This window comes from Cololabis saira, chromosome 20, assembly GCF_033807715.1.
Source record: "Cololabis saira isolate AMF1-May2022 chromosome 20, fColSai1.1, whole genome shotgun sequence".
Lineage (NCBI taxonomy): Eukaryota > Metazoa > Chordata > Actinopteri > Beloniformes > Belonidae > Cololabis > Cololabis saira.
This window is the reverse complement of record NC_084606.1, coordinates 27,495,351-27,520,481: the sequence shown is the minus strand read 5'-3', so window position 1 is coordinate 27,520,481 and position 25,131 is coordinate 27,495,351. Positions and strand designations below refer to the sequence as shown.

Sequence of the window (25,131 nt, the reverse complement as noted above, 5' to 3'; positions counted from 1 at the left end):
TCCAGCTCAGGAGGGGGGCAAAAGAGGGAAAAAAAGAGAGCGAAAGAGAGAAAAGAAAAAAAAAAAGGTGGTGGTGGCGGAGGCGAGGAGGGGGGGGTCATGTCACAAGGATAAAAGAATGGCAAGCAGACTTAGAAAACGATTAAATATCCATATTGGGACAATCGAGTAGAAAGTGATGAGAGGGGATGAGGGGGAAGAGGGGGGACGGATGGAAGAACATGTCAAGGCTTCTTCAGTTCGGAGCTGAGAAACTACACGTATGTAGCTGCCGCAGTGATGCACACACACACTCCTAAACAGGCACAGAGCATCGCCTTGGAGCAGCAAAATTATTTCTTCTTCTTCTTGCCCCCCCCGACAATCCCCCCATCCCCCCCCACCGGGTGTCGGCTTCTGGAGTTTGAGTGACAGGCTGCAAAGCAGTGTTTGGGGGGGGGTGGGGGAGGCTTTTAAACTGTCCGACATTCATGACGGTGATCAATAGCCCAGTTGTTTTATTAGGCTGCGTGTGTGTGTGTGTGTGTGTGTGTGTGTGGGGGGGGGGGGGGGTTGAAGGAAGAGCAAGGGAGGTAGAGAGATGCAGAGGCTGTGCGAGCTTGCAGTAAAGTATCACTGCACGACCACTTACTGGATGTGCGTGTGGCAGCGGCGACCGTGGAGGTGTGTGCATGTGTGAAGGTGTTGCACGATCGAGCGCGCGCGTGTGTGTGCGTGTGTGTGTGTGTGCGTGCGTGCGTACTCCAGAGTGTGTTTGTTCAACAATAAGCCAATGCAGCCTGCTGGGAAGTGTTAAGGTCTCACAGCTATTGATTCTGTTTGACAGACAGGTGAGAGGGAGTGAGGAAGGGTGGAGGACGGGAAAAAAAAATAAATGAGGGGAAGACAGGGTGGGGCCATGAGTGATCGACAGGAGGGGATGTGGAAACAGGGATGAGAGTAGAGGTTGGAGGGGAGTAGCAGATCAGCTGGGTGTGGAGGAGAAAAAACAGAGTGATTAATGTGAATGCAGGGTGTTTAGCAGAGCACACGCTCGCTGGGAGCAGTTCAGCATTGTCACACTTCACATCTCGTTTCAGGTTTCCACAAATCCCCTCGTCCAGCTGACCGCCAAACCTCCTTCAATAGACTTCCCTCCCAAGGTCACAAAACCGACTAATTCAGCGCGGGAGAACAAACATGGATCACAGCGAGCAGACTGAAAATCACTCCGGGGAGTAGGGGGAAGAAAGAGGGCTGAGGGAAGACAGTGAATACATAAAAGAATAATGAAATGGGAGAGAAAGTCAGCAAGCCTGATGTCTGAATAAGAGCCGAGTTAGTAGAGGCACAAAAAAACAAAAGCCAGAAGAGGAGTGAAGGAAGGGTAGTGGGGGAGGACGAGGCGGGAGACCGGTGCATCGACTGGCTGCTTGAGAGACAGAATAGTCCAACAAAGCCGTGATGAAATCGTACGAAGACGCCACAAATCGGATTTTAAGCACAGTGGATTCTTGGATCTTTTTTCCCCAGTTTCGGATATACCAGGCCGGGATTGAGCGAGTAATTCAGGATTTCGCAGGTTCCCTTGATCAATAAAAGCCTAAGAGGATATTGTGGGGATTGGAATTTTCTTCAACTCTTCGGTTGCCTCACGCTGACCTACATCCGCCTCCTTTTGATGTGAGCAGGACGGCGTGAGTGCGGAGGGAAGTGAGGACAGGTCCCAGCATTAAAGCACAACCAGCCTGGCCCCGCGCTGGCCTGACATAAGCAGAAGCACCTGGGGCGAGATCTGTGCTAAACTCTGACACACACACTCACACACACACTTAAACCTGGATAACATGTGGAGCTGATTCGGATTATAGAGGCGCACAGACGGAAAAGGTAATGTCTATGCAGTTTGAAAACGCACTTCAGCATACACACACACACACACACACATTATATATGTTGGGCCAGCAGAGGCAAATTTATGTCTGCATGGTTAGCTCTCTCGTGCTGAATCATTGAGTACATCACTGCGGTGAGCACAAGCACTCACTGGACTGGGAACGCAGTGCTCTCTTTCCTCACTCAGACACATTCAGAACTGTGAATAATGAACAGATGTGCATTCACGGCAAAAATAAAACAAAAAAAACATAGGAGGCAGATATCAGAGTACACACAGACTGGAACACACACACACACAGGTCCAAATCTCCCATATGGCCCGGCTGGCTGTGAGCTTCTCTCATCGGTCCATTTTAATCCCCACACACCTCTGTTTCCCACTCTGCATACCTCCAGCGAGCCCAGATTCATGTCACTTTCTGTGCGTGTCAGAGCCAGCTGTCCTGTATCAGATTACTCACTAGGTGCGCCTCAGCTCGGCTTTCATCGCCCAGCCTTAATGTAATCTCACCTGGCGTGTTGTGTGCGCATCATTGTCAGATTGTGTGCGCGCCGAGGTGGCGGCAGCAGCAGCAGCAGCAGCAGCAGCAGCGCCGGCTGCAGAGCACTGTCCTAACCTCCATTCATTTCAGGCTTTTTACGTAAGCTGCGTCTGGGTGCGCGCACAGACACAAGCACAGACACAAGCACAGACACAAGCACAAACACAAACAGTTTTGGCACACTGACACATGAGATCAGACTGACTGGATAGAAGAGGATAAGAGGGTGATGAGAAAGAAATGGAGATTGGGAGGGGGGGGGGGGGGGGCAAAGGCTGGTGCAGGAAGATGAGAAAGGGGAAGGGAGGGGTGGCGGAAGACAGTGATGGGGACTGAAGGCAAAAACGAGGCAGATGAAAGGCTCGCAGGAGGACGAGCAATTGGAGCTCCATGTGAAAAGAAAGATGAATGAACGAAATGAGGGAAGAGAGAAGAGTGAAATGATGAAGGGAGGTGAACAAAAACTGGAGGGATCAGGGTGAAGGGTTGGGGAAGCACAGAGGAAAGAGTGACAGTTGGTACAAATGACAAGATCATGAATGTTAACTGGGGGCACATGCAGGCTACCATGATTTAAAAACCGATTTGATATAAAGGAAAACAAAGATAGACGATGAAAGAAATAATTAAAGATGACAGATGGCCATCAGTACGTTTCCTCTCGCCGTACCACTGGCTACAATTAGTCCTGCATGACCCCAAAAAGTCTGCTAAAGATCACTAACACCAGTAATGAGCTATTTAGAGAGAACGCTACGAGGGGAATTCGGTGCACCGAGGGGCTTCTCCATGTAGTACATGTGCCAATTAAGACGTACAACTCCGTCTACCTAAAAAGAAGTAATTACCCTAGAAACAAAAGAAGATTCCATCTAAATTAAGACACGTCGGTCTGAGTTATTTTTATGATCAACAACTTTTGTGAATAAGCGAGACGAGGCTAACTGTTTGCTCAGTTGATCATTTACAGCAGTTTTGACTCAGGCTTTGAACTCAACTCTGAAAGAGTGCTAATCTTTTCAAGTGTAACAAAGACGCCTTTGGATTTCCATTAAGCAAATCAAAATTCTATTATTGGCTTTTTTTTTCCTCCAAACAGTGTGTGCATCAAGAATACAGAGCAGGTAGAGTGTCTCCTGGTTCAACAAAAAGGCGCAACAAGAGAATGGTTTTCTGAATTAGCTTGTTCATGCAGTGTGCGGCTCATTGTTACCGAGGGTGTCCATCACTCTCAGGCTCCGGTAAGAGAAGACGAACAGATGGGAGACCCACTGTTCTACATTGCAGCAAGGCCAAAATAAACAGACTGGCACATGAACAGAGGCTTTATAGAAAAGAAGGCTTGTCAATCGATGGTTTATTGAAGTAGATAAAAAAAAGTTGGTCAGCTAATGTTTTGCAAAGATGATCACAAGCAGACATGATCACATAATCAGCCAGTTTAAACAGCTCTGGTGGTGTGATGGTGCAGTGTAGCTGTTGGGTAGGCAGAAGCAGCTCCCATACGGTGGCAGGCGGTTCAGGCCATGAATGGCTGCAACGCAACATGCACTGGAGTGTGATACGTAGCTGGCTTCTGATTTAAGACTCAGCTGGTTCACTACTACAAAGACCGATGACTGCAAACATGTTCTCAGTTCACAAGCCAAATGTTTGCAGAGTCTCATGCACACTGCATCAACACACATGAGAGCTTTGCTACGGCTGTTCAGTTCTGAGAGGAGAAGAGCAGATAGATTAACAGCTAAACGGCTCAAATTAAGGAGGGACGAGTTGATCAAATTATCCAAAAATAGTGGTCGAATGCGATAGGGGCAGACATTATGGATAATTACGCGAAACAGATGAACGTAGAAGAATAATTTGACTTCATTCTTTATGTAACCAGTTTTCAACCAAAGAAGAGGGAGATTTGAAACTATGGGAGGAAAGACGGTGCGCGTCAGGAGGACAGCAGGTGATGGATGAAGGGGGACATGGGTGATTGACAAATGAGGGGGATGTGAAGAGTCGGGCTGTTGAAGATTAGCCGAGGATCAGAGGATGAAACAAGGCCACTGTCAACAAGGGACGGAGTGGTGGATGAGGGACAGAGGTATGGAAAGAGCGTGATGAAGAGGAGTCATTACACCGACTGTTTAAGATAGGCAGGAACACTCAAAGGACATAGGGGGAGCGAGTAATGACAAATGAAAACTCGGTAGATGACACTTGAGACGGGGTTGATAAGAGAGAGCTGGGATAAGGGAATAAAAGAATAATGTCTGAAAAGAGAAACTACACTAATAAAGCAACGAGGAGAGAAACAGGATGGGGGGGGGGGGGGGATTGATGAATGAATGGAATAAAACTGATGTCAATGAACATTAAGTGGTTGAGTAATTAGACTGCTATTAAGACAGAGGGGAAAAATTAAAGGGGGGGTGCCATGATGAAAAAGTGGTAAAAAGGATGGAATGAGGTAGAGGAGTAAAAGAGGAGAATGATGAAAGCAACAAGCTTGACACCGAGACTCTCTCTGGTTGAAGCAACAAGCGAGTGTGAGGTACAGAAGTGAGGGAGGACGGATGAAAGGATGAGTAATTAAACTGTTGACAGACTGTTTAGGCACAGCAGGCGCTTGATGAGCAGAACAAACTGTAACCACGGCAACCACTAAAGACAGGCGGTGCATTGGTTTGGGAGGGGGGGGGGGGTACGGGAGAAACAGGGGTGGAGAACAAAGTGGTAAAGTGAGAGTGGAGCACCGGGGGAATTACTGAGCGACACAGGGATGAAAGACTGGGAGAGGATGGTGAGGGACGGGGAGGAAAGGGAAGAGGAATAATAGATGGAGGTCGAGCTACCTGAACATTTATGAAATGGCTAAACATTTCTCTCATGAGCCTTTAGTGAGAGCTTCACAAATTATGATACCCAAGTTGCACAATTACCTGTGAAAGATGATCACATGTTCTGGAGAATCCTAATGAAAATCTATGAAACTCAATTTGAACATCGGGTTCAGGAAAAATAAGCCGAGGATGGCTAATAAAATGAAAGTTTACCCATCCAGCTAACTTTCTTATCACAATTCTCTAAAATCCCTTTTGAGAGGGAGGGGGATGGGTTTACACACACACAAACACACCAAACTTTGATGTATCCAATCCCATCACAACTTTCCTTCAAACAAACCAAAGAATACAAGATGTAATGAATCCATTTTAAAGTTCCTTGACTTCTCAGTCTGTAAAAAAAGCGAATGGGGTGAAAAATGTCCCAATAAATTTCCAGAGCCTGAGCTGTTTGGTGTTTGTGCTTGATAAATGTGTGCTGAATGTTCCAGCAGGATGCCACAGCAAGACAAATCAAACGCGCCCTAAATCTGTCGGCTGCAACAACTGATATTTTTCATGCATTAGTTCTTCATTATTTATTGATTTTAAGAGATAAAGGTGATAGACACAATAATGGGAGAAGACGGAGCTTCAATCGAACAGCTTATCTGCAAACACAAAGACTTTGTTTGCAAACTTGCATGTGCTTGTCTGCATTTCCAAAGACTGCCGACAGATGTGCAGGTTTGCAACCGCTCAAGTGAATCAAGGTGTAGCGTACAGCGGGGGTGAGGACTGTCAGAAGTAACCAGTTTGTACTTGCTCCATAACACTTCAAGTCTGAGTCTCTTAGTGTTTGTGGCCGTCTCTGCACTGCTGAGCATTTCAATATAAGACGCAGAAAATAAAAACAAAAAACAATACAAAGAAAAGACTCAAGAGGAAACAGTTACCCCTGCAGAGTCATCGCTGTGCAGCATTGTTTTGGTTATTAATGCTCCACACTGCGGGATAAAAACCTTTTTGGATTGAGCTACTGTTAAAATTGTGCTTCATTATAGCTCAGGTTGATCTCTTATTAAATACATAATAGGTCTCAACAAAATGGAAACATCTCTTGATATCCCTCCGTTTTATAAATAGTGGTGATTAAGAGCTGCATGAAATGGGGGGGGGGGGGGGCGAAGTCATTTTAACAACATTCAAATTTCACTTTTTACACTTGTTATCACAGCAGCTGGTTTGAGGAGGTGGAGTGAGCCATTCAACTCCACTCCACCACCCACCGTGTGGGGTGTGCCTCTTAAAAATCAGCATTGCAGCTCTGTACCACCCACTTCAGATGTTCAGCAAATGCAGCATGGTGTCAAGTTTGGTGGTGGAGATGAAGATGGGAAAATTGGATAATGCTCATCGGATCTGTGTCGATGAGGTCGGAGATAACTGGATGACTCAGAGACGAGCACAAACAGTTGTGTTACACCTGAGAGTTTCATTTGGTCATTTCCACAAAGTATGTATCCTGTCCTGACAATCGGCGTTAATATGAGTGATCCTGCCTGCTCCTGACAATCCTGGGAGTGTTGAGTAAACATTTACAGATGCTCATAATTAAATGGACTTATCAACGTAAACAAGTATGGTTACAGACTTAACACTTCCTGTACTGAATCAAACTCAACTTAATGACTGGAGACCCTGCTGTTCTTTACTGTTTTTCTCAGTGAAAGCCTAGCAAACAGCAGAATCAACTCGTATAAATTACTTGAGAACAAAACAATGAAAGACCACAGGACATCACTGAAATGCTCGATTCACTACACCCACTGCTAAGTAGGTGGTGTCGTCTTGCAGCTTTTATTTAGACCTTAATGTTGAAAAGATACAAGTGCTAACCGTTCCCTGGGATCCACATCATTGACAAATATGATTGACAATAAAAATAAGCAGCATATTGCCAGGCTTAATGGTAAACACACAACGAGTCATGGTACTTGAAACCCGAAATAATATCAGTTTAACTGTAATAACATGCAGATTTAAACGTAATCCGTTGTTCACGTTCCCTCAAAGCTCTGGTAAACAGCATGAAGCTGTACCCTGACAGCAGTTCTGAGATAGCAATCCAACAACTTGTTACATGTAATTTAATTTCCTTGACACACTAATAACAGTTGTACTCTGGTGAGAGCTTTTGATGTTTTTTTTTTTAAAAAGAGTGGTAATAATGGAGCTCAAGTTAATATACAGCATCTCAAACCTCTGCTACTTGAGTTCTGACACTTCTGTTTCAAGCCCGATAGCTTGCCAACATTCGGGGAAGTTCTCTGATAAATTACTTTGATTGCACCTTTAATCAATTCTCTCGCTTCTGCTTTTATTATGTCTGTGTAATTTAATGAATGGAATATTTCCGTTCTCAAAAAACACGCTTACATGTAAAGTGAGGGTAGTAATCACACTCTACCAAACGTCATTTTTCTCCAATATAACAATACGGCATCTTCACTAACGGATGAGCATAAAGCAACGACAAAAACCGTCAGCTATTAATTACAGGATGTCTGTCATCGTCTTTCATCTTGAACTAGTGTGCGATTTAACCAGATGCAACTATTTTACTGCCATATGGAGTAAAATCACTGCAAAACGGTACTGAGCTGCATCTGTGGTAGCAATGTGACATATCTACCAATGAAAGATCCTCTCTCTCTCCAACAAAAAAATAATTAAGTAATTCAGGGTACAGCAGTGTGACAGAGCTGCTTTCAGCACTTATGTTTGCCATTTTCTCAGCTGTCTGTGATTTCAGCTACAACCATCTGTATGACTGATACAGATGTATAGAAGGAAAACACTTCTACTTACTATTCACCAACAATATAAATGTGCAGAGCAGTTAAAGTGTTCAAGTCTGAGCAACACTGAAGCTTTGCAAGAGAAAAACAACCTTTCCTCTAAATAAGAGCATTAAACAGCCGGTACTGGCACACTTCAACACTGTTCCGTAAGTTATTTCATTTCAGCTAATGGATACACTTAAATATTCAAATGAGTTTGGTAACAGATCATGACTGTACCCCTCCCTGCCCTGCTGTGCTACTGAAAGTGCCAAAGAAAATCACTGTCACTGCGGCTGCCAATTCAATTTACCTCCCAGGAAACAGAATCCCCAAGCTGTTGCCGTGCAGGCTTTTCAAGAGAAGGAAACAAAATTACAACATTTCAGGGAGGAGTGGGATATTAGCCGCCATCCATCTAAGGGTGTAAATGTTAACACAGAGACGAGTGCGAGAGAAAAAATACTTTTAGAGCTATTTGTTCATTAAGTTGATGGGATGTGTTTGCATCATCTAAAACCTTGGGTTGTTTACTGGGATTTTTTTTTTTTTTTTTTTAAATGGTTAATATGTTTATCCTCATGCTAATGAATGCCTGTGGTGATTCATTTAAAAATCAAAAAAATGCAAGTAAGAAGCAATTGGGGAAATCCAGAGCGTTCTGTTGGCTGCAGTTAATCTGTTCGGTGAAATTGATACAGATTGAATTTAAATGAAAACTTATGCTTGATATTCTCTTCATTTACACAAACACAGGGGACTTCTGAGTTGTCAAATGATTTCAGACAAATTGACATTGAATCAGGGGCCACAGATGTGATCTTTGAGTTTGTCTGAAAACATTCAGCTCAACTCATAAGAGAGAAAAGAGCAAGGTCCACTTAATAGTATGGTTCACTGGTTTAGAATTTCTTCTGCAGTGTCTCCAAGGTTCACCGATTCCCAGCCTGTGGTAAATCCGAGAGGGGGGTTATTTTCTTCCTTGTATTCAGAGTACCTTTTTTTTTTCTTTTTACGGTCCAGTATTTCGTACAAACAGATATGGGTGCGGTATCTCAAACAACATACTTGAAAAAAACTGCAGGTAGCATTTAAACTTGCATGCCTTTTCAAACTTGGTAATATGATATTAAGGACTGGGTTAGCCATCATTGCAAAGCATTCAAAGACGCCAGACCTCAAAGCCTCCACCGATATTTTGCTTTCAGTCCAGACAGATAGTAAGAGCAGAGAACAAACAGAGTGATTTGCTTTCTCTCAAGTGTCGCCATGTTTACAGATCATAGACATGTTAAAGAAATTTCCTTTGGATAAGGCGCTTCTGCATAAAGCACTGTACAACACTACAATCAAGCTGATCAAACGCTCAGGTTCCTTAAATAAAACAGCCAAACGTGTCTTGAGACAGCTCAATAAAACCATCAGAACAAATGTCCTTATAGTCTTCTCCCAAGAGCTGTAAAATAAGCACAGATTGAAAATTAAGTTCTTTCAGGGGCTTTCAAATCTTGAAGTGATTCACAATTTAAAATAGATGGGGCAGAAAAATAAACATTTAAAAAATCTCCCTGCATACAGTAGTTCCAAGAAAAGAAACAATCATCAAAATCTTCCAAATAGGATGCCATCCAATGGGATTTAGTGGAACTTAATCTTCCATATAAACAAACACAAGCAAACCATGTAAGAAACAAACTTATTTTGGAGGAATTAGCTGAGTGGAGGTTTTCAGGAACAACGACAACAAAAAAAGCGTACGGTGGATCCCTGCTGTGAGGGAACTGCAGCCCTCTTAAAGAAAACACGCTTCAATTCTCTACATTTTGCCCCTTTAATTTATTTTACTCCTACGTCTCAGTGCACTTATTCTATATAGCAGAAGGAAACGGATAACTTTAAAGAGTGAAAAAAATCCCTTTAAGGCATTTAATGATTGACTTTTACATGTTTTGTTCATTTTCACAAAGCTCAGACTTACCAAAAACTCTAGGAGGCTACATTGCCCCTGAAAGCTGATTTCCACACTTCCCACTAAAAATGTACTTCAGTGACAGGCCAAATAGAAACAATGAGATAAAGCCCTCATATGAGGACATTTTTCATCAGTAACATCTGTTTTTGCCTAACCTTTCTGTGCAACACTTGCTTTGCCTGTCAGAATGTCAACTCTTTACAGCCTCCAGCTTCAGTATGGTGCTGAATTCATTTTCATTTGTGTGAGTGGATGTTTGCTTTTCTCCAAACAATCACTAGAAATGCATACACACATCTGGGGGGAAAGCACTGCCAATGGTAAATATTCCAGCATTGAACAGATTGATAATGGTGCCAGCACTGTCCATGGTGCTGAAAGAAAATCACTCCTCCAGCTGTGCTCATTCAACCTACATTTCTGAAGTTGCCACGATGTCACGATGCCAGATCAGTGAGTCAGCCTAGTGCAGAGGATGGATTTTAAGGTCTTTACTTTAAATTTTAAAAAAGGGACACCCAAAAATAAGGCAAACTATAGAGCTTACTTATCTGCTGCTGAGAAAAAACTAAAAAACTGTTAAGACTATTACCTTATTGCAGTAAGTCGGTGATAGCCGTTAGCCCCACTAGAGAAAGGGAAAAAAAGTACTATGTCTATACTTAGAGAGAAGGATGAAAAGTTTAAAATTATATTGTATAATTTGTATTTCTTAGGTTTGAGTTGAGTTCAGATTTAAAAAGAACCCACATTGGTTTCAAAGTGGACTGAGAATCTACTTTTCAAAAAAGGACCTTAGTGTGCTTCTTGGCAATGACTGCGTTCGCGCTTTTTTGAAATTGAGAAATCCCACCAGAGTTTGTTTGCAAGGCACACTCACAGTAGCCAAGCTGTAATGTGTCGTGCTCAAGCATGATTGGGTGTTCCTTCCCACTGTCTTAATCCTGCTTTAGCACAATTGCTGGTTTTTACATTAAGAGCCTTTTTGTTTACCTGAAGCAGACGCCTTATAAGATTCAACACAGTGGATTACAGTACAGAAAATATGATTGCAGTGCTACACACTTCAATCAATGCAAACCTCTCACATCTTTGCATTTGTCACTATGTTACATCTGTTCCTGTTACATCTACGTGTCATGGAATCTGTATGTTGCATATGTGTCCTCTTCCACATACATGTGCAGCTGTACCGCGCCAGAGACCAGGCCAAACAAACCAGACTTGGGCGTAGCAAGTGCACCCTTACATTTGACTAAACCTGTCAAGTGTAAACACTTCACAGACTAGTATTTACCAAACAAACCTTTTACACTGCAGACTTGGTTTGTACCTGTATATTTGTAGCCTATTTCACATTCAATTTGAAAAAAAGCACATCTTTCTTTGTGTAGTCTTGTCTCACCATCAGTTAATCATTCTGGTTAAGGGTTTAAAAAAAGATCCAGAATGTCATTTAATTCTAATTTAATAAGAGTGGCCCTAATAAGAGGTTTTTAGAAGCTGTAACCCCTGACAGCCCCCTGATCTTGACCGGTGAGGTTTATTCAGAGTAGATTAGGTGTGAATCTACTACAGCAATCAAGGTACTGCAAACATTGTGTGGTGGATGACTGAGTTAAACAGAGCACTCCGATTCAGGAGACTGGGCTTCAAGTCCAGTCGATGCTGACCTTTTTCTAAAGTGTATTTGAAGCGTGTACATACGGTCGTGTCCAGAGGGAAGGGCTAAATACAGAAGGAGAGGACAGGTGAGGAGGAAAGGGCTGGTGTTTTATGATTTTAATTTAGCCAGAGTTTTGCTTACCCCAGCCTTCACTGACATTTTTTGGCCAGTAACATCTTTCATCCTCCCACTCTAACTTATCACTTTTTCCTCTCATCCGTCAACCATGCGTCCCCTTTCCCTTCTGCTGTCTTCGGCTCTTCCACCATCATGATTGTGACTCCTTAGTCATTTTTAACACAGCTCTCCCTTTCCCTAATCAAATCCAGTCTTCCTTCTCCCATCTCTCTGTGACAGTGATTGATAACGGCCTTCACCCATTTATCGCCTTTACATATTTCTCTGCCCATTCGCTTAACGACACATTCATACACGCTGACTCTTCATCCCTCTTTCCTCCCATCTTCCTCAAACTCCTACTCTTTTCGTCCTTCTGTTTCACTCTACCACAGCTATTTACACAAATGCTTTGCTTTCCCTCAGTCCTGCTCTCTTTCCTTCGTCCATTTTATGCACTCCTCTCCCATTTTCTTTGTCTTTCCTCCTTCGCTCTATTTCATACCATTAAGATCTCTTGCATTTGCAGAATGTTGCCATATCCAATTTTTACCCCCCATCCCCTGTGCTATATACTCTGGATTACTAAAAAGGACAATTCAACAGAGGAGCAATAGTATCAAAAGGATGAGTGGGCTTACAGTACACACGACAGCTGCAAGAAGAGGCTAAGTGGGCGTTCTTTTGTTTCTTGTCGAGAGAGGGAGAGAGAGACAGAGAGAGACTGTGTGTCGGCCTCCCTATAATTATGACTGTGTGGGAAGACTGTTTTGGTATGCTAGTGGTTGTTTCGGGATGTGAGCGCTCACCTGATATCAAGTGCCTGGATTACGAGTGAGAGCACATTCTGCAAAGCCTTAGTGTGATTGGAATGAACTGAAAATGTGTGAAAGGCTGCCTCGGTGTTTGACCCCTACATTTGTGCCGGTACAGTTTGGGGTATTTCAACATTATAGTACCAGAGCCCTACGCATATTGATCCCCCCAAAAAAAGAAAAGAAAAAAGTAATTTCTACTTTCAGCTTCCCAAACTTTTAGTCAAACATGAACCTCTTCAGGACTTTGTGATGTTTGCCTATCAGCGATTTGCTGACCTAAGCCTTGCAGTGCAGCAATTCACAACCCAATCACATCTGTGGATTACTGTGCTCGTGATAAGTGGCTTTTGAGAGCTAATACAAATCCCCTTGTTTATAAACAGTGCAACACTCCCTAAGTCGATTTAAGTCGATTATGAGCTAATGGCATTTTGTGGGCGCCACAACGGACAGAGAAAAAAAAAAAGTCTATATGCAGATCTGTAAATATGTACTGTAAGCCCATGCGCAGGAACGCATCATTAATTGCGTCTGGCATTTTTGAGAGGGTTGACATTTATAACGATCTACAAATAATAAACAACTGAGAAAAACAAGGAAATAAAACATTCACGCACACAAAGTGTCCAATGTGCAATGCAATTAAACTTGCAGATGCATAATGGAGGGAAAAAAGCCCTCATGAGCGCTGATTCCGGTGTCTCAAGTGTGCAAGAATCTACAAAAGAAAAAAAAGAAGACAAATACAGTTTTCCAGATGTCTCCTGGGTTGGGATTAAGATTAGTTTTAAATTTGAATGTGACATTCAGAGCCACCCATGTTTAGAGGTCACTGTGACATCACAGACCCCTATCTGAATCACATTATACACATCCACATCTTAAATCGACCCCCCAAAAAAAGCCATATTTATATTTTATGAGGTACTTTAAAAAAAGAAAAGAAAAGAAAATTTCATGATGTTTTCAGGAAATTGTGTCAACTTCTGAAAAAAAGACTTCTTTAAGTCACAGCTAAAACGGTTCTCGTAATTGTATTTGGAAAGTTAAAGTTCATGTAAATTTAGCAATTTTAAAGTATTAGTTGTTTTTACTTGGGATTTGCTCCAAAAACAGCCGCTGCTGCTTGCTGGAGCCTAGGTGGGCATTGAAAGAGACATTTTTGGAAGTTGGGGTAAGATTAGGTGCAGGCTGACAGCACACACGAGCTCCGACACCGGAGTTTCCTCCTACACTTTTAGCTCCTGTTCCTAGTTCCTATTCTCACTTTATGCAGTTCTCTTCACCCATCTTTTTGCTGCTCTCTTGAGGGTTGAAGGTTCATGCAGAGTAGAGCAACAAGACACTTCTTAAAATAGAAAAGGGTAAAAGTGGAAGCAAAAAAAGGAGTTGTGGATGTAAATATAGTGCACATGCCTTGCAGCAAAAAGCCCATACAAACACTGACCTCTCTTTTACCCCTTTTCATCTTACTGTATGTAGTCTTATACGGGAAGCCTTTCAATTAGTAATCATTCTTTCCTTCCCTATTAAAAAGTGAGAGACAGGTTTGATATCAAAGGGATAATTTAGTAGCTGCTGCTTCATGAGAGTAAAACAAAAATGGTGCGTTTGTAGACTCACGGCTACATGCTCCTGCCTCATGGCAAATTCAACAGCACACTGAAGAATAGCAGCTTTGTAAATGCAAAAAACCCTGTCAATATTCAAAACAGTGAGACACATGTGCATGTGAGATAAGCAGGATAGTTAGAAGACACCAAAAACTGGGCCGCTCAAGTGTATTTTAGTTGCACCCACTGCACACAAAGTGCTTGGACAGCACTGCACCTTGGCGCTGTATGGGGCATAGTGTTAGATGAGAATTTATTGATTTAAAGATGGAAAATTCTACTGTTGCAGCAGGAAAACACAGAAAAGAGGCATGCAAAGATAAGGGAGAGAAAGATAAAATCCCAACAAGTTTGATATAAAACCTTAAAGCACCAGAGATAAATACAGCTGCAGGCAACGGCATTTTCAGCTACCGACGTGGGTTCATACGAATTAGAAAAACTGAAACAGATAAGATTCACAATGATACAGAAGCAGCAACATTTCAGTCTATTCATGTTATCTGATAGCTTTGATGGGAAGTGTAGAGACATAGAAACTGGCTCTAAAGTTCTTTAATCAAGTTATTTATCACAAGGACCAATCATCTGCCGGTCGAAGTTTTTTCTTCCTTTTAAACCCTTATATAAACTCAAAAATTAATGGCCAAAATCCATGAGATGCATATATCATATAACCCAGGCTGTATTACACTATAAAACAACTCTTGCAAATTTATTTTTTTATTATCCAAGTGTAAAACCCCAATATACACTTCAACTACACACCTACTCAACTACTGTACATGCTGAATCTACATAATGAAATTAATAAGAGGGTGCATCAACATTGATGACTAAATAACATTAAAACTTAAAACTGTTTTTGAAAACCCTGCAAAATTAGAAGTTAAGACATAATGTTAAATAACAGCATTGCGGAGGAAGTTGAAAGGGAAGTAAAGAGGAAAAGGGCGAGTGGAAATGAGTTGGACGCAGTTCTATCTCTCTGCATCAGATTGATCAGAGATTGATTAGGAAGTCAAGGGATTGGCTACATTCAACTCTGTGTGTGAATGTACATCAGAAAGCTTCAATAATGCACATGAAAATGAGACCACCCCGAGAGAGGAAGAGCGAGATAAAGGAAGAAAGATGCAGACGTGTCAGATGAAAACTGAATCCGCAATACCGAAGAAGACGTGTGAAAAATGATGGTATTGGGAGGGAGGGAAAGAAAATCCAAAGAAAAAGTAGATGGGGAAGAGAGATGCGTGAGGAAGTTAAGAGTATGTGAAGTTGGGGTATTTGGGCTCAGTGTGAGACCGAAAGCAGGAGCAGAAGAGGTAAGGAGACGTGGAGGTCAATGGCAGAGTCAGCAAGAGACGGAGAGACGAGAAAAAAGACAGTGGGTGGAGGAGGAGGGAGAAGATGATGGGGGAGAGCTGTGACTGATAACATTGTCGTACTCGGGTTGCCTCAAGGGCAGACAACAGAGCCGAAAAAGAAAAAGGGAGGGAATGAGACAAAGAAAGGAAATGTGGAAATTTACAGTGCAGCCAGAGGCACAAAGGTTTATGGGATGGAGGGTGAGCGAAGACGGATCGAAGGCACGATAAGGACGCCAGAATGGCCGATAGAGGTATAGGAAGGGAGTAACAGGAGCCGGGGGTTGAAAACCTAGGTGGGCTCCACACAAAGAGAAGGATGTGCGGGCTTTCACGAAGAAAGGGAGGAGAAACAAAGCGGTAATTACGGAAGAGTGAAAGAAAACGATACAGCAGGTGTTTGAGTGAAAACCAAGTCAGACTAAAAGTCAATGAGTAAATTCAGAAGTGCAGAGAAAGAAGACGCAGGACACAGGCATCATGCGGGTACATGAAGCTGTGACCGGTGAGCGTAAGCGAAGTTGAAGTACTGAGCGTCAGTCAGGGCCCGCTGCCAAGTGTGCACATTTATTTCCGTGGCATTTCACTTTACTGGAGGATATTTTTTTTACATTTTAACATGCCTCTCTCCACAAGAGCTTCAGCTCCCCACATCTCCTGCCCTGAAGAGCGGCTGTCACTGCGGGCTTTCGTGACTCTGTCCTTCCACACACACGCCCTTCTCCCGCCCCGGGCACCACCTCCCCTCTGTATTCTCCCCAAACTGATGACACCAGGCAAAGAACGAGCGGCGGTATCATTACTGAGCTCGAGTGCATGTTGTTTCAAGATGCACAACTCTTCCCAGAACACCGAAAGGCACTCAACAATCTCAAGCACAGTAGCAAAAATGCAGAACTAGGCAACAGCGACTTGAGCCATTATAGTCTGTTAATATTCCAGTGTGTGTGTGTGTGTGTGTGTGAGTGTGTGTTTCTTCAAACAACAGTGAAGACTGCAGCCTGGCCACCGGCAGGGTTCACATTTTGAGAGCAGATACGAGCAAGCAGAAACAAAACGTTGATCTTTATGCTGAAGTCACCTCATTTTGAGGGATGCTCTTGTAAATGTCTTCCTAGTCTCAAGCAGAACGAGCAAAGCTGGACTCTAATGGAAGCTTTTAAGTAGCAATTTGTGTCAACCTCTAAAAGTCGGTATGATGGATAGTTTTGCCCGGTTGTTACTTAAAGTATTAGTGATTTAAACCATGTATCAATACCTAATCAGCGAGCATCATGTTCCACATAGCTCAAAGTTGGATCCTCCCAGAGACGTTTACTACGTCATCTCCATCACAACCGTCACCATTCTCCATGTCTCTGGATTAAAGTTGATAGAACTGCTATGTGGACTCGAAATGTGTGTTTACTGGCAGCTTGAAACAAAAACATGTTTGAGACGTGCAGCGGGATCACCGCGTGCCCTTTACCCTGCTGAGCATCCTGAGAGCTGCATTGTGCTTCGCTTTAGAGTCTTGCTGTGGAATCGAGGATGATAGGCCTGCGACCCAATTTGCTTCCCTGACCCACAGAGTCTTATAAAAAGGTCCTATGATATAACACTCGTCTAATCCCTTCTTACAGGTTTCTAGGTAACCGTTACCATGGGGACTGGCTGTATTCAGCCTTAAGGGATGTTGTTGCTAAGCAGTGAGCTAGTATCGGAGAGGGGTGTGCATCTCGGTGTACGGTACACGTCCTGCATTGTCTGTCTTGAATATGGAGTTTCAATGCTACTTTATGAAGAGCCACGTGGGCATTGGTGCAGAAGAAGCCTTTATTTCCGGCTGTTATCTCGGAGTAGGTGGAAGACTTAACCGGACACCGATAGAGACTCCAGACATAACTTGTAAAACATTGCCAGATCAATGTCAAAGACTAAAATCCAATTTTTCTCTCACTTTTTCCGTCTCTCCAGGTCTGTGGATAGCTAGGCGTTCTACCATGCCTGTCCCCCCACCCCTCAATCCCTGCAGACAAACACACCTGCCCCGCACGCATCTCCACCCCCAACAGGGAGCGGAGGGCTCCACCTTTTCCTCCCTCTCCCTCCCGTCCATCCTCTCCTTCTCTCTTCTTCCCCCTCTTCTCATCTCGTCTTTCTCCCCCTCATCCCATCTCCTCCACTGTGCCTGCCCGAGGGCCACGAAGAGGACCCTCCCCGAGTCCGTCACCTTCCCGGTCTTTCACTGGCTGACGCTGGTCACATGCTGCCTGCTGCCCTCTCTGGTTGGAGCGGGGGAGACGTGGGGCGTGGTCTCGGCCTGCCCCTTCCACTGCGTGTGCCGAAACCTCTCCGAGTCCCTCAGCACGCTCTGCGCCGACAAGGGCCTCCTTTTCGTCCCGCCACACGTCGACCGGCGCACGGTGGAGCTGCGACTGGCCGACAACTTCATCACCGAAGTGGGCGGAATTGACTTTGTTAACATGAGCGGACTGGTCGACTTGACTCTGTCGAGAAACACCATCCACCAAATTCGACCAATGGCCTTCGCCGACCTGGAGAGTTTGCGCTCTCTGCATCTCGATGGTGAGCAGCAACAAGACACAAGTCCGTCTTTAAGACAGCGGCCAACTGTTTTTACTGATTAAAAAAAAAAAAAAGATAAACCAATTCTAAAAGGTGGCATCACTTTCCGTTCTAGGAAACCGACTGACAGCACTTGGACCCAGGGACCTTACCGGTTTGGTCAACCTCCAACACCTAATCATCAACAACAACCAGCTGATCAAAGTGTCCACCCAGGCTTTTGATGACTTCCTGCTCACACTGGAGGACCTGGACATGTCCTACAACAACCTCAGAAGGTAAACTCTCTTGGACGGCCACCGTCTAACGTATCTGGCAGGCTACCGACACACAACCCGGCCCCCGAATCCTCGAGGCTCGATGCCAACAGCCTTTATGACCAAGCATGAGTCAGCGAAGACGGTGAGCAGAAACGGGCTCAAACTGCTGAGGCTGGAAGACAAAGCTCAGAAAAGACTGAATCAATTTTGATGAGGTTCTAATTTTCTTTGGCATTGATTTCAAGTTCTGATGAAGACGTGTTTGAACTCGCTCAAGTATGTGATTCACGCTTGAGCGCATTCTCAAATTTAGCTTTCTCCTTTCATTGGACAATGTAGAGTTTTATATCATTTCTATTCCGTCCAACAAATAATCAGACGGAACAGTAATTACAATCTGTGTACCCTTTCCTCCTGCTCATAGCGCCGTATAATACAATGAATTTCGGCCTCTTTGCAGGTTATTGAGGAGTAAGTTTTGAGTTCCCCAGACTGAAAGACATTCATTTAATTAAAAACTGTTTATAGGATTCTAGTGCTCACTTCGGCAGGGTTTACATCCAGGTGTGAGGCTCACCTGATAGATGTGCTTCAGCATACAATTTGATAAACACAGTGCAGGTGTTTTAATATAAAACTATTTCAGCTTCATGTCTTATTTTAAAAGTATTCCCTTTTGAAAGTGAGTTTTAAAAGAAAACTACATTACAACCGCAAAAAAATACAAAAAACCCCACCAGCATTAAGAAGAAAAACTGAGCATTCGCTATCATCTTTCACTATAAATTAGTTTCTGCTTATTCCTACTCTCTGTGGAGTTTCACAAGGGCTCATAGTATAAAGGGTGAACTTTGACCGATCATACAGCTTTCTTCTCATCCTTTAATCACATTATTGTCTTAGACGGTATCAATATACTCGCGAGGGATATTTAACATCTGAGGTGTGAAGCTGTCTTCACAGCTGCCATTTCTTTCAGGAAATGTTTTCTCATTTATTCCCTCTGCAGTGAACACATGACCCATCTCAGCAGAGTTTACTTAATGGATCTCAGGAATCACTCTAAATAATGTCCCATTTGATTCTGACAGGGTACCATGGGAATCCATTCAGAACATGGCCAGTCTGCACACGCTGAACCTGGACCACAACCTAATAGACCACATAGCAGAAGGATGCTTTGGAGAGCTTTATAAGCTGGCGCGGCTGGATATGACTTCTAACAGGCTCCGAACACTGCCCCCTGATCCACTCTTTGCAAGGTAAGTCTTAAGATTTGTCCTTTTGGTATTTTGAGCATCATAAGAGGGGATATTCTTGAGCAGACAACACCATCACTGAAACCAGTGCAGTTTGAAACCAGTGGTTGTCTGGTGTAAACGGTACTCTTTAAGCCGCTTTATCACATCGATCTAACATGACAGAACCATACATCTGTGCTTCTTTTTGCCATGTTACATAGAAATAAATAAAGGATTAATTTCAGATTAGTTCTGTAAAAGAAGTAAGGTCAGAGTGAACCTTTGCTTCGTTTCAACTCCTGGAGTAATGGCAGATAACGAGGGGGGAACCCACAATGATCAGTCAGTCAGCCCAACCCAGAGAGCCCTGTAAGGCACCAACATTGGTAAACTCGTACAGAGACATATAAACCCGCTGAGGTCGTCTCATTTCTTAGTTTCATGTGGTGTGGTTGAGATGTTCCAGTCCATGTCCGAAGTAGTATGATAATTACTGCTCTGCGTGTGAATTAAGTGTTTTATTTGAGGTTAAATGTCAAAAACAATTTGCGATAATTTCATTTCCTTTCACCTTGATTTCTCACCTTAAACTTTACACATTTTTCTTTAGCTTGGAATTTAAATTCCAACAGTACCGCTTAAATGAATAATTTCTCAACTGTGCTTCATACTTCATTTCCTGGCGCTTCTTTGTTATAATTGTTCGTGTGCTGCATGTGCTGGCGAGCCTTTTAAAATATAACAATGGGATTCAAATGTACCCACTCAGTTTTATCTATAAAACTGTATTACTACACAGTTTTATGTCTGTATACCCCCGTTATTAAATAGCTATTATTGTACAACTTAGAGGTGTGCTGACGTCTTTGCATGTTTTGAATCACTTATTCATAAAGAAATGACGTTCAGCAATATACAAAGAAGATGATAAATCTTCACTCAACTGTGAGATATAGCTATAGATATATATATAGAGATATAGCTTTATCTCAAGTTGCTAGAGGAATACATTTACAAAAATAAAAATGTTTACGGATCAGCTGAAGCCAAGTTTAAAGGAACAAAAGTTCTCTGTCGATCTGGAAGCAGGATAATGACCTCAAACTGGCCTAAGAGCTTTCTAAGAGCCCAATCTTTCCACAGTCACTCCTAAACAATAACCCTCAACATGTAGGTGGACCCATGCTGGGATAAAACAGGTTATTGTAACAGACTGTGTCACAGACATGACATTTCAAAAGAACAGAATATTTAAGTTAAGACCTCAGGACTTAACTGAGATGTTGCTTCGGGTCTGTCAAACCGCCACATTAATACGACTTATTCCTTCCCCACTCCTGCTGTCAGGTCTCAGACGGGTGCAATTAGTCCCACGCCCTACAACGCTGTCATCAGCCTGAACTTTGGAGGAAACCCACTCCACTGCAACTGTGAGCTGTTATGGTTAAGGAGGCTTATCCGAGGTGACGATATGGAGACGTGTGCCACTCCTCCACACCTGGCTGGAAGGTGAGTTGTTCGGTTGTTCCTTATTCTAATAGCTGAAGTTGATTTTGCATAAAGTTTTACAGGTAGATCAATGTTTTGCAAGTGCTTAATATAGAATTTTTGGCTTTTAATGTTGAGGTAAAATAAGCATCTTTTATCACCTATAATTAATGACGCTTTGCTCAGTCAGGTTTTTAAGACGGTAGCGTTGCAAATACTGCTCATCTTTACCCTCGATTTGATTGGCAAAACACAATAATCTTTTGTTTAACGTGCATAATCAATGATGCCAAACGGACTTTATGAAGCAAAGAGGATCCGATGTCCACTCCTGTTTGGTTGACTCGTGTTCTGTTTCTCCTCAGGTATTTCTGGTCGATTCCAGAGGAGGAGTTTACCTGTGAGCCCCCTCTCATCACCCGTCACACCCACAAGCTGTGGGTGTTGGAGGGCCAACGAGCCACACTAAAATGCCGTGCCATCGGAGACCCCGAGCCAATAATCCACTGGGTTTCTCCAGATGATCGCATCGTTGCAAACACGTCACGAATCAGTTCCTTCAGTAATGGGACCTTGGATATCTTGGTAACGGTCGCCAGGGATGATGGGGCGTATACATGTATTGCAATAAATGCAGCAGGTGAAGCAACCGCCACGGTAGACCTGAAAATAATCCCACTGCCTCACCGGGGTGGGGTCAGTGGAAACGCTGGGGGAAACAGCGTCAACACCAAGAACAGCAGCAGTGTGACAAATGGGATTTTACGGACCGATCCTGGTTCATCGGATATCAGCACAGGAAAAAACGGAGGGATTAACAATGGTGCAGGACGCGGAGGAGAGATGGAGGACGGGAAAAGAGGAGATGGAGATGTCAATCAAAGTGACGGCGGGAAAGTCTCGGATGGAGAGAGGGCTGATGGAGGGAGCATGGAGGATGACGAAGGGGATGAGGAGCAAGGCAAAAGGGTTGGAGTACAGGGAGTGACATCCACCTCGGCTCAAGTTCGATGGGATTTGGGACGTTTGTCTGCAGCTTACGTGGTCTGGATGTATCAGATACAGTACAACTGCACGGCTGACGAGACCCTCATCTACAGGTCAGTCCACCGCCATCGTACATTTGCACCACTATATAAGAACGAAAGCCTCTTTCTTTGAATTGTTTACTTAAAAGTCTATTACACACTTGGCAGAAGGTTATCCATTATTGCCACTGCAGGTCATTTCCCTCATTGCCATCCTCCTTAAAAAGGTGAAACCTGTTGTCATGCAAAAGCTCTAAAATATTTATCCATTACAACTTGACTCTTCAGCTGTAAAACCGTTCATCTTGTGCTTGGACAAGCGGATAGCTCAAGGGAAGGATGACTGGAATAGAGATGAAGAGATGGTGGGGCTAAGGTTGTTAATAATTTATTTGAGTCACAGCGCGACACTAAAACCCTACAGGTGAACAGTTGGTGCATATGAATAAGTGCAGCGTGGGATTACAAGTGGATCAACATTGAAAACAATAAGGCAGAACTCTCAGAAATGTGTAGATGTGTGCCGGGGAAGAAAACACATTTCTGCATTTTCAATATCATAAATAATCTTGATAAAACATACGTTTCATGCAGAGAAGAGTTAAGGCCGTATCATTTGAGCCTTAAATAAGAGCCTTGTATTTCTGAACTCCTCAAAGCGTCAGCAATCCTGACAAAATGTCCTTGCTACTTTTATGGGCACCTGTAAGCCAATTTGTGTGATGTAGTTGTGGGTAGAGCAAGAACATTAACTTTATAGCTATAGACTGAAGAAAAATATCAAGGCGAGCATTGGCAATACGCACATTTCTTTTTATAACTGCTTTACACTTCATGCCTACACCATGAAGCCACCACTCCTTGGATACTAAAAAAAGGTCCAAACCTCAAGAGAACCATTCGTACAAACAAAGCGAAGATAAAAAATCAGTTTGAGAAAGTTGGACGCAGGGGAAGAGCATTGCCCTTAAATATTTCAGCGTGCATCTCTATATGTATGATGCTATAGCAGTCTTGGCGAATTATATCTGAAAACAGTTGGAATTTACTGCCCCTGAATTTACAAGCGCGGCCTGATGAAACATTTATGAGGGGGGTCATTGCTACAGCAAAACAGAGGCTGAAACAGCGAGGAGGCTGGAATAACAAGTTGAAAGTACGCGCGAGTTAGGCCTGCCGCCATGATTTCGGCTGTCATTTCATTTAGCATTATTAATGGGCATTTGTTGGTTCCCCCAGGTGTTATAAATAAGGCATTAAACCCTGAGTGGTGTCGTGAATGGGTTAGCAGAGCTAACAAAATGACAGTAAGACAGATGGAGAGTAGATGGGGTATTTTATTTTATATATATATATATATATATATATATATATATATATATATATATATATATATATATATATATATATATATGTGTTTGTATAGTGTATCAGTCAGATGGGAAAAAAGTTATGACAAGAAGAAAAGCCTCTGAGATCTCAGTAGATGGAGGAGAGGGACTAAGGGAGAGATGGACTCTACCCAAATCATCTTGAGAAAGATTGAGATGAGAGAAAGATGGCTGAAAGCAGACAAACTGATGGGCAGGTAGAAGAGGCGAGGTGGGCTTAAATGCTCCTCAAGGACAAAGCAAGGGTGTGACGATGCACGGAGGAGGGAAAGACGCTTCAGTCGCTGAAAAGGGGGTAGAAACACTATCAGACGGGAGCTGGGAGGATTGGTGTGATGAAGGAGAGGGGAAGGGATATCCGAGAAATCAGAAATATGGCAAGTGGTCCTTTAAAAACAAACTAAAAAGGAATAATCTGATGGTGAGCAGGGAGATAAACTGTGGACAAGACAAGCGGTGGGAGCCCAGTAGGAAGGTGCTCCACTGCTGCGTCGGGGTAAAGAGCTGCCTTATTGAAATGCCACATGAAAACGTAGTCCCCGTTCTGTGCTTCTCGTGACACATTTGTGCCAATGATACAAAGGGAAGCAAATTAAATGACTGAATAAAAAGAGCTGGATCAGATCTGGGCTCCCTCGCTAATCAGCTGCGTTAGTTCCTACACATAAAACTCAAGCTTGAAGCGTGCACCTCTGTGTGCTTTGAGGGACTAATTAGGGATACATTTTTAATGGATATTTGACAAATTAAATTAAAAAAAAAAAGAAAGTACACAACCGTCCAAAGTAATACATAATTGAAATGGGTGGATGGGTACAGCTCTTTATAATAAGCCATCCTGTCTCTAGCAGCCAGTTTAAAGCAGCTTTAAAAACACCTGGATGTTCCTTCTTATTGAAGCTATGAGCCTGATATTTAGCCCATTAAGATTCATTGCCTCATAGTTTATGAGAGTGAGACTTTAACTAGGAATCTATCATTTTATATTTTCTACAACAACTACTGCTTTATCTAATCATGTGATCCAAAACAGGACAACATTCCATTAAAAACAAGTCGCATTTGCTTTGGACATAGTTATAACATACCTTTTGTAAACGTTTAGCATCCAGAATTATATGTCAGTGAATAATTCATTTAGGGAGGAAAACAAGGAATGCAGCTCTTAAAAAGGAACTGGGAATACGGGAAAAACAGCATTTGTACCATTACAAGAAGAGAAGCAGAAGCTGTGCAGCTTGAGCCAAAAAAAAGAATATATAAATAAATTCTAGGCCTTAATCAAAGTGAGAAACATACCCGTAAAACGATACATTATAAAGGTTTTGAGCTAGAAAGTAGGAAATATCAGTTCCTGGATAAATAAAAGGAAGAGGACAAAGAAAGTGTAATCAATTCAAAGCTGGCAAGAACGTATAGTTTAAATTTCCATCACGTAACAAACAAAGTGGCGTATCACAGCAGCTGGCAACTCAAAGCAGAGATGCCAACCAAAGGAGTGCCAGTTCATGAATTTACATGGG

The 25,131-nt window shown here is 43.0% G+C and overlaps 2 protein-coding genes across 3 annotated transcripts in view; one reads left to right on the top strand and one right to left on the bottom strand.

Moving 5' to 3' along the window:
- Window positions 1-25,131, bottom strand: part of LOC133419939 (pyruvate carboxylase, mitochondrial-like) — a 290,321-nt gene that overhangs the window by 81,619 nt on the left and 183,571 nt on the right. The gene's annotated exons all lie outside the window — the stretch shown is intronic.
- The window catches only part of LOC133420623 (leucine-rich repeat and fibronectin type-III domain-containing protein 4), a 34,337-nt gene that overhangs the window by 139 nt on the left and 9,067 nt on the right, over window positions 1-25,131 (top strand). The window contains exons 2-7 of one of the 2 annotated variants that reach the window (XM_061710361.1): window positions 1,080-1,869; window positions 17,589-18,200; window positions 18,316-18,478; window positions 19,552-19,722; window positions 21,049-21,210; window positions 21,555-22,289. In XM_061710361.1, coding sequence (XP_061566345.1) covers window positions 17,615-18,200; window positions 18,316-18,478; window positions 19,552-19,722; window positions 21,049-21,210; window positions 21,555-22,289 — 1,817 coding nt within the window. In that variant the 5' untranslated portion in view covers window positions 1,080-1,869; window positions 17,589-17,614. The remainder of the gene's footprint in view (window positions 1-1,079; window positions 1,870-17,588; window positions 18,201-18,315; window positions 18,479-19,551; window positions 19,723-21,048; window positions 21,211-21,554; window positions 22,290-25,131) is intronic. The other variant, XM_061710362.1, reaches the window with a different exon arrangement.